This window comes from Brachionichthys hirsutus, chromosome 22 (genome assembly GCF_040956055.1).
Source record: "Brachionichthys hirsutus isolate HB-005 chromosome 22, CSIRO-AGI_Bhir_v1, whole genome shotgun sequence".
Taxonomy (NCBI): Eukaryota; Metazoa; Chordata; class Actinopteri; order Lophiiformes; family Brachionichthyidae; genus Brachionichthys; species Brachionichthys hirsutus.
The window spans coordinates 144,307-164,306 of record NC_090918.1 but is presented as its reverse complement, the minus strand read 5'-3'; the positions used below and the strand labels follow the sequence as shown (position 1 = coordinate 164,306).

Sequence of the window (20,000 nt, the reverse complement as noted above, 5' to 3'; positions counted from 1 at the left end):
GGACTGCATCTCCAGTGACTTGAGGCTGCTGGCTGATGCTGCGGTGCTGCTGGTCTGCTGGCTGAGCTCCACCAGGGACTGGTAGTACTGCTGCTGCTGCTGCTGCTGCTGCTTGTAGCGCGACAGGATGAAGAAGAGACCCAGGATGCTCTTTAAGTTGCCGTTCCTGATCTCTGGAGGGACAGAAACGGACAATGCTGCTCGTCAAGCGGATTCATCCTGCATCCATCCGTCACTGCCGCGCTCCAGTGGGATGCGGCTCTACCCTGCAGCTGATCTCCAGTAAAACAAAAGCATCTTCTCGGAAAACAAAGTGAAGAATCGTGCAGGACTTCTGTTTTTTCTGTCTCCAACTGAAGCAGATCATTTATTGTGTCTTTCAAACACTGCACAGTGAATAAATGTTGTTTTTCAACGCAGCTGTGGAGAGAGCCCGAAAGCAGTAACGGGAGCAGATACTGATACACTGTAAGTAAAGATGAAACATTTATGGGATATTTGTAATTTTAATACACACGAGGAGCCAGTCGTCATAGATCCAGACCAAAACAACACACATCTGTTTTATTTAGTGAAGTTCTGGTCCGTTACCGGGTCCCGGGTCAAACAATCCAAATACACAAGAGAGGAAGTACATTTCAGCTTCGGCCCTGAAATCAGGAACTGTAGTTTGATAAAGGTGAAAGAATTTAAGAATCGGATAATGAACTGAAATAAAGACTCGATATTGCAGATTTCTGATCAATGAATACATTTCTCTTGAATTCATTCTCATCTTCAACAGTTACTGAGCTCCTCCAGACCAATTTAAACAAATGCATCCCAGAGTCCTACACACACAGCGGCGAGGGAATGCCGCAGTCACACGGGGGGGGGGGGGGGGGATCACCGTCTAATGCACCCATTTGTGAAATGGACTTTTCGCATCAAAGCTCCATCAGTTCCAGCTTCCAAAGACCCCCCCCCCCCCCCCTCCCCCCCGGTGAAAGCTGGCACAGAGTTGTAGGGAGCAGAGCTTTTTACTCCAATCTACCGAAGCTCAAATATTCTCCCCGGCCATCCATGCCTACGCTGTTTGGAAAGCCGAGGATTAATCTCGGGGGGCTGTTTCACAGGTGTGGTAAAACAGCAGCTCTCTCTGGGCCGACTCGGCCTAACAAAGTGCTGCCGTGTCAGTCAGTCCCAGGGCGGCACGCCAAGCCATCAGGCTTCGTGATGGGGAACTACAGATATGTAAACCGACTCACGGCGATATCAAACGATCAGAGCGCCTCTGAAACGAGCAGGCTGGGTGATAAGGAGATTGAGATTTATAACAGCTGAGTCTGCATCTGTTTAGAACAGCTAGAAGACCCTCGTGGTCTAGTTTGTGTTGGGGAGTCCGACAGAACATCTGCTTTTGAGCGACCCGCTCAACCTCGTGTCCCGGGTCGTGTCGCTGTGGTTCAGGGTCTCTGACGGCTCCTTTTGCTCTGGTATCAAGGGAGACACGGGGAACATGTATTGATTGTTGTAGGATAATAATCGAATTGGTTGAGAATCACTGGAAATCAGAGGTACTGTTTGTCAGCCTTCTGAAACCAGAACTTCTTGGCTGGACCGTGACGTCGTCCACACGTTGTGATGTTAAACCAGAGCAACGCTAAACTCAGCCCGTCTTGGGTTCCCCCATACCTACTTATTCCAGCTGTTGTTGAGGGCCTTTGCACCCAGACCCCAGATTAAAGTGTGACCGTGACCCGTCCAGAAAACGGCAGCGCGACTCTCTAAGCATGGGATTTCAAAGTGGTCTGTAAATACATGGGCGATTGGGTTACCCCCCCCCCCCCAGCCTTGCTCTGCATGTGTTTGCAGCTTGCATGAGATGGTAATGCCTGTGCTCTCAAGTCTAATTGCTCCATGGAAGGATGTACACGTTGGGCTGGCTGGCATATGCAGCCCTTTTTGGAAGATTTCGGGGTGATCACATTACTTAGAATATAATTGAAATGATTAATTCTGAATCTAAAAGTCTTCCTGTCTGCCTCGTGGGAGGTTGTTAGCCCAGCTTCTAGTACAGAGTTATGGCTATTTGTTTGACAGGGACAACGCATTCAGACACAGATACACATTTTACACTTGATGCAACGCAAACAGAGTTTAGAGCAAATGCTAATTCTCAGCTCCCGTCCCACCAATACCATACAAAATACACACTATATACAATAAAACACAAGTCAAGTGTATAAAACATCAGTGAAATGATTCATTCAACTCTCATTCATTCACCTCAGCCCAACTCACTCATCCACTCACACACACGGGTGCAGGTTTGATTGTCTTTCAGCCAACTCTTGAGCTTGTAGGGGGGTGGGGGGTTGAACTCACAGACGTCCTCGAGTTCTGTGGGCAGAGAGTCCCACAGATTGCAGCTCTTACAGGAAAAGGCCGATCGTCCTGCACTGTGGGATTTGCCGGTTTGGATTTGTTGTGCTTCTGGTCTCTGGATAAACGCCCTCATTGGTTCAGGGCCAGATCGTTGATGCCTTTGAGTTTGAGTTTGAGAGAAGAAAAAATACTGAAGCTTTCAAAGCTTAATAAATGGAATTATTTGAGGATATGGCAGTGATGAGAGCGGATACGTTACTGCTCGGTTGTACAGTGAACCCATGTCGGGATGTACGGTCTGATTAGATTGAAGCAGTTCAAACTCCTTTTCATCGTTTTGGATATTTTCATGATGTGTTTGTCACATTTGAGTTGGGGGTCAAGTACCAATCTGAGATATGTGAACTCAGTTACTGACTGTATTTTATCATGCGGTAAATTTATTTGCCATTTTTGTTCTTTTATTGTGTTATAGAAGTATCGGATCGGAACTCGGTTTAAAATCAAATGATTCAGACTCGGACTCGGGGGCAAAATCCCTGATCGGGACGTCCCTACATAGGGGTGTCTGAATATAGAGCGGCCCCCACCTGACAGTGGGTTACGGTGACGGCTCTTTCCACTTCCACAAAAATGCCACCAGAAAACCTCCAGTATGACCTGCAGTAAAATCCCCCCTGCTTGATCCGAGTGGCTGTGAATGGTTCTAACGTGAGTCTGATTCATTTACACTGAGTCATTAAAATGGAACTCTCTTGCCATTAAACCTCTGAGGTCAAGAATGAGAAGACAGAAACATCCTACTTAGGTTTAAACTTTCTCAGAGACCGCCTCTAAAGTCCTCGGTGACTCATAGACTAACTTCTCCCAATAAGACTAAAACGATTGAATAAAACCACGGCAACCACTTTAAAGGCCTTTTATTGAGCGCGAGCCAACAGAAAGATTTATCCGAGATCTTTTCTGCTTTCCGCAGAAATGTCAAATGGGACCTTTTCCCAATGTCCTGCTGCCGTCTCATTCCGGAATATGAGTCACACTTCTTTTCATAGTTTGGCTGGTCCTGCGACTTATACTCAGGTGCGACTTGTGTATATTAAAATACGTACAGTAAACCTCCAATTATCTGCAGTTCCAACTAAAGAATCCGTGACAATTTTTTTGATCGTTCCTTCTTGTGAGATTGTTCCGAGATCCGAATGCTGAGAGAAATCTTGCGAGGTCTGGATTGCGTGACTTTTACAGATGGACAGAGGAATTCCTGATATGAGATCTGAAATGATCAACGCTTGCTGGAAGAATCTGTGGCCTGAAGCGGTCAATGGGCCTTTCCCCTAAAGACATTCAAAGCCGTAACCAGGTCCGTGCGACGGGCTGAGCCCCGAGGTGGGGGGGGGGGGGGGGGCTCCGAGGACGAGATTGAGGCTCTGATAGATGGACGTGGAAAAGAACATTCAATCAGCCACTGACGACATGCTTCGATCCATGAACGTGTAAAATGCCGTCGAATCAGCTCTCGCCGTTTATCGGGGCAGGTTGGATGACATGAAGAAGCAGACAAATGTTGCCAAAAAAGATTTCCCAGCGATTTAATAAAATGGATTAAATACAACCTGTGTAAGTACCTTGATGCTGCACGTAAATATAATACTACTATTTAGAATTTTCATAATACATATTTACGCATCATACAATGTTTTCATGAAATAAGACCATGAAAGAAAAGATTACATTCTAAAGCTTTCTGTCAAAAGTTTGGATATTCCGGGAACCCAAAATCCTGCTGTTGTGTGAACCCTTTAGGGTTCGGGTGCGCACTGCAGGAGGAAAATGGGACACATCACATCCGTCTGGTGAGTTTCCCTTCAAGATTCCGCAGGGACGTTCCAAACCCAGAATCTTGGGTTCGTCCAGGAACTATATGTCCCGTGTGAAACGTCATTCCACCATAGACTTTGGAACTTTGCTGTAATTTTAACTGTGGTCTTAGAGAGCATACGAGCCCTTTACTGCTTACTCTGTTGACAGACAAATCCCTCTCTGGAGTTTTTATCTTCCCACAATCCCTTTTGATGCCCCAATGATTGCCTGCACTGCCACAGTGAAAGCTTGAGATAGAGAGACTGTTACGATACCAGCGTGGTGAATTCCATCTTGGAAATTGATTTTGTTAAAGTTAAAGTTGCTGTGAAGAAACGGAAAGCTACCCGCAGTGCTGGAGGCAAATGAATTTCCCAGGCCTTGCGTTAGAAACTGGGAAATCCCATTGTCTTCCATTGTCTTCTGCTCCTTTGATCAGAGTTCAGTCGGCCGTTCGTCTATTCGTCTTACCTTCTGCTGAGAGCCCTTGTACATTCACTCCTCTGGCGTCCAGAAAGCTGAGGCAAGTGTCCACGTTCTCGATCTGTTGAGAAGACAGCCAAAAGTCAGACACAAAGGACAGACGCAGCAGGAATGCGATGACGCTTAACATTCAATGAGCCTAAATGTCTCGGGCCAGAGGGCTCAGAGGACCATCATCAGCCTTATTAGCCATAAAGCCCATCATTGTGTGGTCATTACCCAACCCCCGCTCGACCCTGGCTCCCGACTGCGTTGCCACCTACACAGTTAGGAGCGTGCACGCACTTCCATAATGGCAGGAACTTTACAGACATCCAAGAGAATCAGAACACAAAGGCACAAATATTATGGCAGACGCCACGATGGAGAGCCTTTAACTCCGCGGCCGGACTGAGGCTCAGTGATGCTGCAGTTCCCTCGCAGTGTGGCCAGCCGCCAGCACACTTCAGCGCTCAGCTGCTGCACCGTGTGCCAAGGCCACGCAAAGGGCCAGCTGGGCGAATCAGGAGCGGAACCTCACTTCTTTTTTATTTAACCCTTATTTAACCAGGTAAGTCAATTGAGAACAAATTCTCTTTTTCAATGACAACCTGGATCTTTCTTTTTAATGCTCTCTGTGTCCCTGGATCTCCACATTTCACTTTGTGCAACTAGAATAATGAGTCATAGCTGCAGACCTCGTCCTTGAACACTGAGCTGAAAGAATCAGCCCCCTCCTCACGGACAGAACGTCAGGCAACACTGACGGCGGCAGAAAGTTTGCTCCGAGCATCACCTTTAAGTTGAAGTTGAAGTTCTAAGAAAGCAAAGATGTATTTGTTACGTCCATAGTCAAAGGCCTCTCAATTAATCAGCCAACCCAAAGGAAGGACGCCTCCTGAAGGTTGAATGGAGCAGTGCAGGTGAGAGAGACTCCTGGCTGAACTGATTTAGCTAAGTGAGAGCGCCTGCCTGCAGCCCTTCAGCAGATCACTCTGCAGCTCAGAGTGAGAAGAGCCAAGGAGAACCACAAAGAAGCCGCTGGTATGAATCAACTCGTCATGTTAGATGGGCACTTCAAATCATTTAAGTTAAAGTTACACTGTAAAAGCATATACCGTATTTTCCGGATTATAAGTCGCGGTTTTTGTCATAGTTTGGTCGGGGGTGCGACTTATAAATCGGAGCGACTTATATATGTTTTCTTTTACAAAATCTGTGAGCGCAGAGACAGTAGCCTACACATTTCTATAACAGGTGTTACAGGGAACTCTGTGACCCGTCAGAATCTGTCGCGGTTTCTGGAGGTTCATATTTATCTGTCACACCTGTTATCTAAAAACACAAATTAGAAGGGCTGATTGAAAATGGCGCCGAAAAGAAAGTCATATTCCGCGGCTTACAAGCTTCAGATAGTGAAATATGGAGCCGAAAACGGCAATCGAGCAGCAGAAAGAAAGTTTGGAGTGAGCAAAAAACTTGTAAGGGACTGGCGAAAAGCGGAGGTTACGCTTACTGAAATGAAGAAAACAAAGAAAGCTAATCGCGGGCGACAAGCTAGGTGGCCGCAGTTGGAGGAACGAGTTCACGCATGGGTGCTTGAACAACGTGCTGCCGGGAGAGGTTTGTCAACGGTGCAGTTGCGTCTCCACGCCCAGGTGGTTGCCAGGGCGGTGAATATAAACGGCTTTGCGGGAGGACCTTCTTGGTGTTACCGCTTCATGCAGCGCAAACGCCTCTCTATCAGAGCTAGGACGACACTGTCCCAAAAACTGCCAGCGGACTTCCAAGCCAAGGTTGACAGTTTCCGCGCGTTCATTGAAAAGCATGTAAGTGATCACAACGTGACACCGGATCATATTATTAACATGGACGAGGTCCCCCTCACTTTTGACATCCCCATGGGCCGAAGTGTTGCAGAGAAAGGGCAAAGAAGTGTGAATATCGTTACAACTGGTCATGAGAGATCACACTTCACAGTGGTGCTGGCATGTTGTGGAGACGGATCAAAACTGCCACCGATGGTCATTTTCAAACGAAAAACCATGCCAAAAATCCAATCCTCCTCAGTTGAAGTCGCCGTGAACGAGAAAGGGTGGATTGATCGAGAAATGATGAACTTGTGGCTTACAAAGTGCTACAATAAGCGACCGGATGGCTTCTTTAGAGCACGCAAAGCTCTGCTTGTGATGGATAGCATGAGAGCGCACATCACACCACAGTTAAAAAATAAATTAAAATTTTTCAACTCCATACCTGCCATCATCCCTGGAGGCTTAACCAAAATACTCCAGCCACTTGATATCTCCGTGAATAGGAGCTTTAAGTCAGTTTTGCGTAACCTGTGGGAGCAGTGGATGACGGATGGAGAGCACAGCTTCACGGCAACCGGGAGAATGCGCCATGCAACTTTCCTGGAAGTCATTGAATGGATCGACAAAGCATGGGCTTCAGTGACAACCGCAACCATCCTGTCGGGATTCAGAAAGGCTGGAATAATTGGAACTGCAACTGACGACGAGTCTGATGTAAGCGACGTAGAAGAGGAAGCGGCGTCTTGTCTACCTGCCGAGTTGGGGGAGTTGTTCAAAAGTGACACCGAGGATGAAGATTTCCTTGGATTTCGTGATTCTGAATAAAACCTGATATTTTGGTAAACGTGTTAGCATGTTCTTTGTGCTATATGTTGTTTGGTGTTGGATTTTATCAAATAAATTTTCCCCAAAAATGCGACTTATCCTCCAGTGCGACCGATATATGTTTTTTTCTTCTTAATTATGCATTTTTTGGCTGGTGCGACCTACAATCCGGAGCGACGTATAATCCAAAAAATACGGTAATTTGAGTTTTGTGTTAAAGTTACAGTGTTAAAGATTAAGAGGATTTTAGATGTTGCTTCCTTTTTTGGTAATTGTAAATTTGTTTCATTGAAGGTTTACAACCTGACAATCCTCCGATGCACAAATAAAATTGGAGAGAAGGAAGGAGTTGTTCCGAGCGTGTTCGTGGGTGGCCAGGCCCGTTTTCAGGTTGGGGCAGAAGCTGAACGAAAAGGATAACTTGACATGTATCTTTGCTTCTGCTTTTAATTTGATCAAACGGAACAAAACGTTGAATTGCAGGAAGACGAGTCAAGTCTGTTTTCATTGAACGACTATCACAAAAACATTTTCTAATATTTGCTCCACCTTGACGAGTGGAATTTGTCCATGCAGGGCATTTTTGAATTTGATTTTACATTTGCAACAACCTTACTATAAAGTATTGCAATTGAATTAAGGTTTTTAATTTTTAATTTTTTGTTTGCAATATATTACAATAGAGATACAATCAACAATAGCAGTTAGTGACTGAAGTGGTCTCTATGGAAACTGCTCTGAGCTATCTGGAGCTCATTCTGAGGAACGTGTTTGGAAGGATCCGTCTGAACTGGATGGAGATGAGGCCGGGCCGTTCAAAGGCAAAAAGCAGCAGTCGAGACTGATAACACCGCCCGTTGCTTGTTGAGTAAATAACACGCAGCGGTAAATATGGTTAACTGCCCCATCCTGGCTCCAGCATGACCCGGGACACGCTAACGGACAAAGCGGTCAGGAAGATGAATGAATGAATTTAAATCTGTAAAAAGACTGAAAGATGTGCTAATCTTGGTGCATTTCAGTTATTAAAGAAGCGCCCCCCCCCCCCCTCGGCCCAGACAAGTTTACACGCTAATGGTATCATCACGGCGTCGTGTCACAGAGAGCTGCTCCATCTGTCTGACACGCGTTCCCACAGCACCAAACGCCCTGCATGTGGGTTTCTCCCTTCTCTCCAAACACGGTTCCCAGCCGATTATCCCACACGGAACCCTGAGACGTTCCTACGTGGACTGCCGTGTGTCTCAGACAAGGACAACTCCGGGCGCAGCGCCGTTTCGTTTGCTCAAGGGACTCGGGCAGCTTCAAAAGCTGGGAATGCATTTATACGTGAAACTGCAGGCTGGTTTTAATAGCTGATTAAGAGACAATAAGTTCACTTAGAAGCAGCTAGAAGTCTCTTTCGTTGAACAGATCTCTGTCTTTTAATGTCTTAAAGCAGTGGTCCCCAACCACCGGGCTGTGAGACATTTGTTACCGGCCGCACAGAAAGTTCTTTTCTTTTTTTTTTTTTATTGATTATCAGTCTGAAGATGTTTTATTTTGAAAAGTGCCTTCTGTGCGTAATGACGCACGGACGACTGCATGCGCCTGTGCCTCTTGACCGGTCTTGACCGGTGCAGCTAGAAGAGTTTGTGCGGTACTTCTACTTCCCGACGACGAAAGACCGACGGACTGCAAATGAATGGATCTGCGACCCATTTGTGAACAAAGCTGGTGAATCGAGCCGGTCTGTGCTAGAAGGAGATCCACTGCTGGACAATGCAAATGACGGTGGCCTTAAAGTATTTCAGACAACAACTGTGTTCTGGATTTAAATCAAGGCAGAATATCCAGAGATCGCCCAAAAAGCATTGAAAGTCCGGCTTCCATTTAGAACTTCGGGTGTCCTGTCTCCCGTTACCCCTCGATGGGACATTGTCTCCCGTTACCCCTCGATGGGACACACTTCTGGTGTCCTGACTCCCGTTACCCCTCGATGGGACATTGTCTCCCGTTACCCCTCGATGGGACACACTTCTGGTGGCCTGTCTCCCGTTACCCCTCGATGGGACATTGTCTCCCGTCACCCCTCGATGGGACACACTTCTGGTGTCCTGACTCCCGTTACCCCTCGATGGGACACACTTCTGGTGTCCTGTCTCCCGTTACCCCTCGATGGGACATTGTCTCCCGTTACCCCTCGATGGGACACACTTCTGGTGTCCTGACTCCCGTTACCCCTCGATGGGACATTGTCTCCCGTTACCCCTCGATGGGACACACTTCTGGTGGCCTGTCTCCCGTTACCCCTCGATGGGACATTGTCTCCCGTCACCCCTCGATGGGACACACTTCTGGTGTCCTGACTCCCGTTACCCCTCGATGGGACACACTTCTGGTGTCCTGACTCCCGTTACCCCTCGATGGGACCGTCTCGTTGCAGAGAAACAAGCTCAGGGCTCCCACTAACTTGATTGATTGTTCACCTTGATATATATAAATGATCGGGTATTTCTCCTTCGTTGAATGCGCTGATTGTGAGTCGCTATATTTCAAAATAAACCTCATCGGCGCAGTCACTTGAATCGAGTTTTTTATTATAATTATTTCTTAATATAAATGATTTTTGTTCTAAAATAAATAATGTTGATTATTAATGTATGAACAAAATGTTGTTTATTCTCTGTTGATATTTGCATTTGACATTAGACCACTGGGATGATTTATTATTAGACTACGCCAGGATTAACGATAATCGAGCAAATGTAGGCCGGTCCGTGAAAATATTGTCTTGGATTAAACCGGGCCATGGCGTAAAAAAGGTTGGGGACCGCTGTCTTAAAGGACATGCGTCGCCAAGGAAACCCGCGTCTTCATCTCCTAAGCCTCTAACTGACACTCTTCTCCATCCTGTGGCTTTGAGACAAAACCAGTTTGTTTGAAGTCCGCCTGAACTCCATCATGACGCAAACAAGTGGAATAACGATTGAAGGCGTTGATGACGGCGGGGCATTAGTGTTCCACAGGGTGTTCCACAGGGTTCTGGAGATGTTTATCTGCTAGTTGGGTGGGGGCCTCGGCTTTGTGGCATCCTGTAACAGCCTCTCAAGAAACCCACATTGTTTATTTTTCCGATGCAGACTGGCATCAGGCAGATCTACATAAGCCATTAAAGGCAATTTGGGAGACGGAATTTTGACGAGGCACACTTCACCCAATCATGACCTACTTAGAGTTGGGGGGTCTCGATGAGCGATCTGAGGGCACATGTGCAAAATGTGCTGCGGTGCAGAAACTTGCCACTAAGCCTAGGAGAGCAATGAGGGGAGCTGTTAAGTTTCTGTGATAATCAGTTTCAATTAAGGAATGTTCCATTTCCAGAGCCACACTACAAATCATGATACCCCCCCCCCCCCCCCCCCCTCCTGCTGACAGAGGCAGCCGACACGAGGCGTTCAGAGCAGAACTGCATCCTGCAGAGTTTACCTTCCAGCCGGACGGAGGAGATGAGATGCTTCGTACCTCTGACCAATCTGCACAGGAAGCTCCCAGACGGCCAGAGTCCATGAAGCACACGCTGTTTAATGTGTTCATGAAATCAATGTTTGTCTTAATGAGAAAATAAAAATCTCTCCATATTTAGTAAACCTGTGACAGACGAGAGAGCCGAGACTTTGTTCAGTCTTCCACTTGTTCTCTTCCACTGAGATATGAATGGAAGACAAAAGTATCCAAAAGTCTCGACTTGGATGTACAGCACGTAGGGTGTGCTGCTGGGCTTGCTTCACTTGGCTAAAACACTCAGAATGAGTGCCTGTTTTTCTTTTCTTTACTTAACTAGCTTGCACTTAAAGCGTAAACTGGCCTGCAGTTCTTCTACTAGCAGATATTGATTTGTTTTTGCCCTTACAAGGTTTTCTTTCTTGCATTTCAAAATGATTGTGTATTCATTGGTTTTGTGCTTCTAAATCTGCGTAGGAAGGATCGCATTTGAATTTCACCCTGGTACAGCCGGTGCACGCTGGCAGCTTAGCAGCCCCCTGCTGGTGCTCGCCTGTGAAAAGTGCACTGGCGGGAAATCGGCATCGAGCAGCATCGACGGCTGGAATTGAAAAGTGTTATCCCCTCGATGCAACTCAAAAACAAATGAGTCGGCATCTTAATGACCACTTCCTGCAGGACAGACAAGAATCTCCTTCAAGATGGGGCTGGAAAAGCAGGCGTTAGCGCGTTGCCGTGCATGAGCACAGAGCAATAATTGAGGGGTTTAGACCCAAAATGTTACTTAACCGCTGGAAATATATACCACCTTAAATCCCTACGTCAGTATTCCGAAGCTCCACAAACAGAGCAGTAACAGAGCAAGTCTCGGAGCGGCTCGGTTTTACTCTGAACCTGTGGTTATTTTCTGAACGCTGACAATGTCTATTCATTTATTTCACAGCACTGAAAACTCCTCAGATGTTGGCGGTGAGACCAGGGATGGTCCTTCGGATCTCAAGGTCGTTGTGGATCCTCAAGGAGACCCACGCAGCAAAGACATGATCGACTTCTGGGGCATCTCTTTAGGTTATTGGCTCTATATGTTCCTCTGAGCACCTGATGCCTGGAGCTCATCAGTCCTGCTGAGCGCACGCACGACTGGAATACTTTACAGCTCCGCGTACTTTGTCGATCATTGTTGTCCTGAATGACAAACATTTGTAAGCAGACAAAGACAAACAGAAGGCGAGGATTTGTTTCTTCTTATGGACGTCGCTTAAACATGAGACTGAAGCCGTCCTTCAATTCCATGTCCAAATCTAAATGAAGCTTGTTACCCTCGCCGAAGAGGAGGCGAGGGTATTGCAATTGGGTGCGTTTGTTTGTTTGTTTGTTTGTTTGCTTGTTTGTCTGTCCGAGCGCATAACGCAAAAACTAGTAACCCAATCGACTTGAAATTTTTACACAAGCAAGGTTCTGTCCGTGGCTCGGTCCTCCCCGAGAATGGCGTTGATCCGGATCTGGATCCAGATTCTAGAATTATTTTTACATCTGGAATTGTGCCTGTGCTGTAAACTGCCACTTTAAGAGGGAGGGACACAAATGGCATGATGGGAAAAAGAGTCCAGAAGGAGTCTTGTAGTACATTCCGGAGCAGCAAGCTCGAGCAGGTTTGGCCCCTCTGATCCGGAAGCCCTGTTTACTGTCTCACAAGATCCAATAGTCTATTGGAGGCGGGGTCTGCAGTCTCTGATTGTCTTTCTAGTTCTTACCTGCGTTTTATGCAACACGGCTGACAGTGGACGTTCCCATGACCTCCTGCTTTTAAATTGAAATCATTTGATAACTGATGCTCTATATCAAATTATTAGTCCCTTTCAGAATGCTAACCTCACGATGAACCTTCTGCATCCAGATCCCTCCATCATCTGCCTCCTCACATTTTTCACAGTCCTTTAGTTTTTGACAGATCTCAGCCTGAACTAATATAGAGGCAGGCGTTATTTCACAACAGGTATGACAGCTCGACTTGCAGCTCAACAAGTGGAGCCATTCAGGCAGACAATTGTAAAACATGGTCAATGCTACAGCAGAGGCGGAGCCATCTGCCGTCCAAGATGGAGAATGGAGACACGTCTGACAGCTGTAGAGCGGAGAGGTGGCTCAGAAGCACAACATTTACCCTCAGCTCATGTAAAATATGTAATAGTCACATCAGAGGACATGCCAGTAAGTAGCCGAGGAGGAGGAGGAGGCGCTTTAACAGGAGATAACCTTCATACCTGTCAACCTCCATGGCCTTACAAAATACAAAATAATCGTACACCATATATTTTATTTCAAATGCGTTTATTTATGTACATAGTTGGACGTTATTAATTACGATACAGTTTAACATTTGATATTTTACACTTGTTTCGTTATATTCTTCTATACACACAAAGTACATGCTTAATACATTTGTAAACAACAGATAGGTTTTCGAGACGTCTACGTTTCTGGCGTGGCTCTTTGTATCAAAATGCGTCTTTAGATCATAGAAACCGGAGGAAGCTATTTTCACGTCTTTTTGGCAAGCAACACAATACGAATATTCCACACCTTTCTTTGAAGCTTGTATCAATCCCTCGTATCGTCCTGACATTTGCTCCCACTCTGTGATATTTGCCTCTTCCGTTTAACTTACGGCGTTTTAATTCAGGTTCGGACATCGTTGTACGTTGTACTGTGCTTCCGCTCTGTTCACACGTGAATGATGCAATGGAAAATACCGAGGCGGCACACGCAGTACGGAATGAAGGCTACCGCGGCGAACTTGTTTGATTTGCCGTTTTGTGATATTCGGTGCATACCGGATGGTACCCATAATTTTCAAATTTGCGTTTTTCCGTACAGATTTCCTTCTACGCCGTACATGTCTTAAAATGCATAAAAACCGTACATTGTACGGCAAAAACGTACTGGTTGACGGGTATGAACCTTTAACCTGGATAACCTGCGGAGCAGCTATAATGCAGGGCGAGAAATACCCAGCAGCCTCAGCTCTGTCTGACTGCAAGAGCAAAACGATGCCTTCTTAGCACCACTGATGGCTATGGAAGCACAAAAGATGCAATCAGGTTTTTATTCAGGTTCTTTTAAATACAGTATGATTATATTGTTTTGTATGTGTGTATCTATATTGCAAAAAATGTGTTTTCAATTGTTATTAGCATTGATTTGAGTGTTTTTAGACGTCAGCAGTAACCCCCAAGCTGGGTGCATGGCTCCAGTAGTGATGGGGGCATTAGGGGTAGTAACCCCCAAGCTGGGTGCATGGCTCCAGTAGTGATCGGGGCTCTAGGGGCAGTAACCCCCAAGCTGGGTGCGTCGCTCCAGTAGTGATCGGGGCTCTAGGGGCAGTAACCCCCAAGCTGGGTGCATGGCTCCAGTAGTGATGGGGGCATTAGGGGTAGTAACCCCCAAGCTGGGTGCATGGCTCCAGTAGTGATCGGGGCTCTAGGGGCAGTAACCCCCAAGCTGGGTGCATGGCTCCAGTAGTGATCGGGGCTCTAGGGGCAGTAACCCCCACGCTGGGTGCATGGCTCCAGTAGTGATCGGGGCTCTAGGGGTAGTAACCCCCAAGCTGGGTGCATGGCTCCAGTAGTGATCGGGGCTCTAGGGGCAGTAACCCCCAAGCTGGGTGCATGGCTCCAGTAGTGATCGGGGCTCTAGGGGCAGTAACCCCCACGCTGGGTGCATGGCTCCAGTAGTGATCGGGGCTCTAGGGGTAGTAACCCCCAAGCTGGGTGCATGGCTCCAGTAGTGATCGGGGCTCTAGGGGTAGTAACCCCCATGCTGGGTGCATGGCTCCAGTAGTGATCGGGGCTCTAGGGGCAGTAACACCCACGCTGGGTGCATGGCTCCAGCAGATACCAGGAACAACGTCCGATGTCTCCGTCCAGTCCTCTGGACAGCTAATGATGGGGGCAGTAGTGATGGGGGCATTAGGGGTAGTAACCCCCAAGCTGGGTGCATGGCTCCAGTAGTGATCGGGGCTCTAGGGGCAGTAACCCCCAAGCTGGGTGCGTCGCTCCAGTAGTGATCGGGGCTCTAGGGGCAGTAACCCCCAAGCTGGGTGCATGGCTCCAGTAGTGATGGGGGCATTAGGGGTAGTAACCCCCAAGCTGGGTGCATGGCTCCAGTAGTGATCGGGGCTCTAGGGGCAGTAACCCCCAAGCTGGGTGCATGGCTCCAGTAGTGATCGGGGCTCTAGGGGCAGTAACCCCCACGCTGGGTGCATGGCTCCAGTAGTGATCGGGGCTCTAGGGGTAGTAACCCCCAAGCTGGGTGCATGGCTCCAGTAGTGATCGGGGCTCTAGGGGTAGTAACCCCCACGCTGGGTGCATGGCTCCAGTAGTGATCGGGGCTCTAGGGGCAGTAACCCCCAAGCTGGGTGCATGGCTCCAGTAGTGATCGGGGCTCTAGGGGCAGTAACCCCCACGCTGGGTGCATGGCTCCAGTAGTGATCGGGGCTCTAGGGGTAGTAACCCCCAAGCTGGGTGCATGGCTCCAGTAGTGATCGGGGCTCTAGGGGTAGTAACCCCCACGCTGGGTGCATGGCTCCAGTAGTGATCGGGGCTCTAGGGGCAGTAACCCCCACGCTGGGTGCATGGCTCCAGCAGATACCAGGAACAACGTCCGATGTCTCCGTCCAGTCCTCTGGACAGCTAAGACCCTGGGCAGAACCATCAAGCTCCCACAGCTTCCGCTTCCCTGTAGAAAGCCGTGCACAGGCCAAACCTGCTTCTGTGCAGCTTCTGAGGAATGGCTCTGATGCTCGGTGATAACTGGAAGCTGTGGCGCTTCCCAGGTCACAGAGAGGCGGCCCCAGATGGGCTGGAGGGAGGAGGGAGAACCAAGGTCGTCTGGTTGTGAATCGGCTGCTGGGTTCTCAGGGAAGCAGCTTACTTGGTTTGCGTTTTGTTGCTAGCATCGTTAGTTGTTTCTTTTTCATCTGTGTCTTAATCCTTTTAACCAAATCTAAGCTGATCCTCAGCGTCCTAATAGACGATTCAAGTCAAGAACAATTTAAGAACACTGCACGATAGTAAAGACAACACACATTAACACATGCCCATTAGACGGTGAGCTAATTATTATCTCGCTGCAGATTCAGACCCGCGGATCGAAGCCTACCGTCCACCCCAACCAGAGAAATGTAGATCCAATATTCAAGCAGGACAATCTGGCCTCCGACAGATCAGACAAGCAGCTGCTCTGTGTCGATATGACATCACAGCTTCATGGTAAAGCTTTTCCACACATTGAGGGATTTTCTATTTGAATCAGAAGCTACTAGTCACCTCAGCCATCTGCTCACCTGTGCTTGGCGTGCGCAGTGACCAGGGATGATTCAGAGGCCCAGAGTTCTCATGATCTGTTGTTTCAGACCGACTGACTCATAATCGGCGAGATGCCTGACAGCCAGCGCCGCTGCACTCAAACTAACAACCTGAGGAAGCGTCAACAGATGCCGGTTGGCCTGGCCTGGCACAAACCCGCTTCAGGAGCTAGAAGTAGAGCAATCAATTAGAATCAGAGATTTATAGCAAGCTGTGCCGATGATCAGTTAGGACGATACGCCACCCGTCAGACTAGCATATCGGCTACCAACAGATGGGAACCAGATGAAACTGGTGGATTTTTATAGTCTCCAAGGAAGCCCAGACTCAATCAGGCCTCAAAGGCAACAAGTCCAGATGTGTTTTGAAAGCCCAAACCTACTGCAGCGTGATTTAGAACCTGAGCAGGAATTACAAACCAGTTTGTGAATGAAATGACAGATTAGTTTATATCGGCTCCATCGCTCCGACGTTTGAGTCGATCCGTGTCTCCATCCGGACGAAGCGGAATGACTTTAGACCCGATTTCACCACCTTCAGAACCGGTTTGTCCGTTACCGGGTGGGCCAATTCATCACAGGGCCACACAAAGACAGACAAACATTCACACACACACTCACACTCACACTCACACTCACACACCTCCGGGCAATCTTAGTGTAACCAATTCTGCATGTTTCCGGTGGTGGAAGGAAGCCGGAGAACCCGGAGAGAACCCACGCAGAAAGGCCCCAAGTCGGATTCAAACCTGTGACCTTCTTGCTGTGAAGCAACAGCGCTAACCACTGCACCATCACAGTGATGTCATGCTGTCTGACTGTCGATGCAACCTCCTGAACCTCCTGCAGACGTTGAATCTCTGCATCTTTGCATTCGTATTGGATCTTGACACGCGTTTGTTTTTCTCTGGAATCCTTTGCTGAGTTGGCTCGAAGCTAAAAACACACAAATGTGTTCACACAGTGAAGCTGATGCTAATGAGGCGGATTACTGTTGTGAGGCTTTCATATTTTCTGCTGAATGGGCATCTTTCTGCCCTCCCTGCCTGCTGCTTCTGTGTTTGAGCGCGAGCCTTCCGAGGATGAAAAGCTTCATCTCTTACGCCATTTAAAATCCGGAGTGAGCATCTGTTTCCTTTGGATGTCTTTGCAGTGTCGGAGGGCGTGGGATTTTACATGGCAGCGGGATCCTTAATCAGATCGTTTATATGTATAGTTCAAATCACAGAACTTAAGCTGACGCTTTTATCTGTCCATTGCATACAGACAATCTGGAGGGTGAGAGGTGTGAAAGGCGAGGACTAAAGTCCAAACTGAGAGAAAACAAACGTGTGTGTGACAAGCACCTCCTCCGAAAAGCATCACCTCCTGATTCACATCCATGTTGTCTCGACTCCAACTAAAAAGCTGAACAAGCGAGTTATTTAACGTGGAGGATGGAAACGGAACCGGACTCGAACCAAACTCCTGTCAGCTCCGTTCTCATCCACCTCCCACGCCCGCTCGGCGGCTGCAGGTGATTCCATCTGGGAACAGGTACGCGCTGGAGAGCGTGCTTTGGTAGACCATCCCGCAGTAACTGATTCCTAAAAAGTCCTACAACGAAACCTTTCACAGGGAAACACTGGAATGGACAGGTCCAGTAGGACCACTGGGAACGCCAGGCTTGGTCTGAAGAGACCCCCATACTGAAAGCATCTGCTAGGGGGCTGCCCCACAAAACAAAGAAATTAGATTACATTAACAATCAATTGATCAAAGTTAGAAACTGAAGCGGTAACTGAGGACGGCATCACACCGTAGCAACAGCAAGGCCAAAGGTCGCACTCGTTTACATACAAGTAGGAGGGCAATGGGGATCCCCCCCCCCCTCCCCCCCTCCAGTAGCCAACTGGAGGCATTTCAAAAGGGTCTTGCAGTGTTTGGATGAAAAAGGAACGTATTGCCTCAGACAAAAAGGCCGACCTGAAAAAGCTCCCCAGCAGCTGCTCGCTTGGCCCCCACTCAGCAGGCTGGCAGAGAGAAACAGACCGGTGAGGCAGGATCAATATTTAAGACCCAAGTGGGGAGAAATATCAGGAAGACTTAAATCAGACTCGAGCGGCCGGCCACTGACGGCTGCTGTGCTGCCGAGATGCTCCTTGGCAACGTGTTTAAGCTCCAGGTCCGTAACGCACTGAAACCGGTTACAGGGAACGATGACTTGGGTTCCAGACGGATGCTGGACGGATGGCTAAGAATCCAGCATGTTCATCTGGCGCCGCCCTGCTCTGCCAGGGCTACGGTAAAGAAAGGAGAGAGCTCCATCAAGGCCTGTCAGCTGTGCTCATGTTCATATTGACACTGGATTAATCGATTGATTAACTCACGCAGCCAGACGCGCAGTGCCAGCCGTTTGAGCATTCTGACTCGGGATGTCCCGATCGGGTTTTTTTGCCTCCCTAGAGAGGTCTCACTCTGTTCCACAGCCTAACTCCAGATCTGATCAAAAGTAATGCCAATAACGATCCATATATATCAGAGTCGTGATCGGTAGCTAACCCGCGAGCTCGTGATCGTGGATTAACTTAACGTTGCCACTGTCTTGCTGCTTTGAGGCTGTTGTGCTGCTGACTATTCTTTTGGATACTCCTCTCAGATACTCCTCTCAGATACTCCTCTCAGATACTCCTCTCAGATACTCCTCTCAGATACTCATCTCCTCTACCGTTGTACCGTTGGACGAGCCCTGACGCTTCCCGGCTTGGCTGTGCTAGCTCTTTTGTTGCTGTTTCCTTCCTCCGAGCCAAAGCTATAAGCAACCACACTTCCTCAAACTTCAGATCCCGAAGCTGCTCTGTGGTCGCAGGAGGTGGATCAATGGGCTGAGTAAGTGACCGAGACCCCCCCCCCCCCCCCCCGCACAGCGCCGCCCACCTGGCATTGTGCTTGCAGCATTTCTCACAGCACGACTTCAGCGACCAGTTGATCAGCTCCGAATCAACCGAAATGACTTCATGTGGATAAAAGTAAACAGGCAGAGACACGGTGAACGACGCCCACAGTGACGTAGACGCGTGTGACGCCAGGTCACGCCCAAACGCTACGAATGTAAGACCCACGAAAGAGCTGCCGCCGTTTTACAGGCAGGAGGGCAGATGCCGGGGCAAAGCGACACGGCACATCCAACTCTAGTCAAAGTGAGGGCTAATTATCTCGCAGGGACGACAATCAGCGGTTTTACGGAGCGCCATCTCATTAACAGAGAGACAAACGCCACTTCTCTCGCCGTCATGGCCACCCGGAAGGAAGGGGGTTGTGGAAACGGCACAAGTCACATGTGTTGGAACTTTTCGATCTCCCGGATGCTTGTAAATCAAAACTTCAACACTGAGCTGTCAAATAAGCTCGATGGAATTTACCAAACTAACAATGACATCAATTCTTAAGTGCAACCCCCCCCCCCCCCCCCCCATTCACGAGTGCATTGCAGGAGGGATGGAAACGTGAAGCTGAGTCACTCACCATTTGCGACTGGCTCCTCGGGCTGCCATTGATATCCTCCACCTTCTCGTTCGCTGTGAGAGAGGAAATGAAGAAATGCGTCTGTTACTGTCGTCCAGACTCACGTCCCAACGGCCGCGGACTTTCAGTGCAGGTGCACAAATCCAGCAGGAGAACGCCGCTGAGCGTAGCGTAGGAGAGAATGTGTGTGTGTGCGTGTGTGTGTGTGGTAACGCGACGCAGGAAAGGGTTGGGAAGCAAGCTGCCTAATTCTTCAGCTGCCCCCGGAGAATTAGGGACAGGCCAGCTTGGCCTCATTGTCTGTTCGGGCGAGCAGGGAG

General features: G+C 48.4%; 1 protein-coding gene across 1 annotated transcript in view; it reads right to left on the bottom strand.

The window, feature by feature from the left end:
- nav3 (neuron navigator 3) overlaps nucleotides 1-20,000 on the bottom strand; it is a 160,435-nt gene that overhangs the window by 85,028 nt on the left and 55,407 nt on the right. Inside the window, exons 3-5 of the mRNA XM_068755448.1 lie at nucleotides 19,681-19,733; nucleotides 4,699-4,771; nucleotides 1-173 (exon numbers count right to left, since the gene is read on the bottom strand). The exon at nucleotides 1-173 is cut by the window's left edge and continues 2 nt beyond it. Of these exons, the coding sequence (XP_068611549.1) occupies nucleotides 1-173; nucleotides 4,699-4,771; nucleotides 19,681-19,733 (299 nt within the window). The remainder of the gene's footprint in view (nucleotides 174-4,698; nucleotides 4,772-19,680; nucleotides 19,734-20,000) is intronic.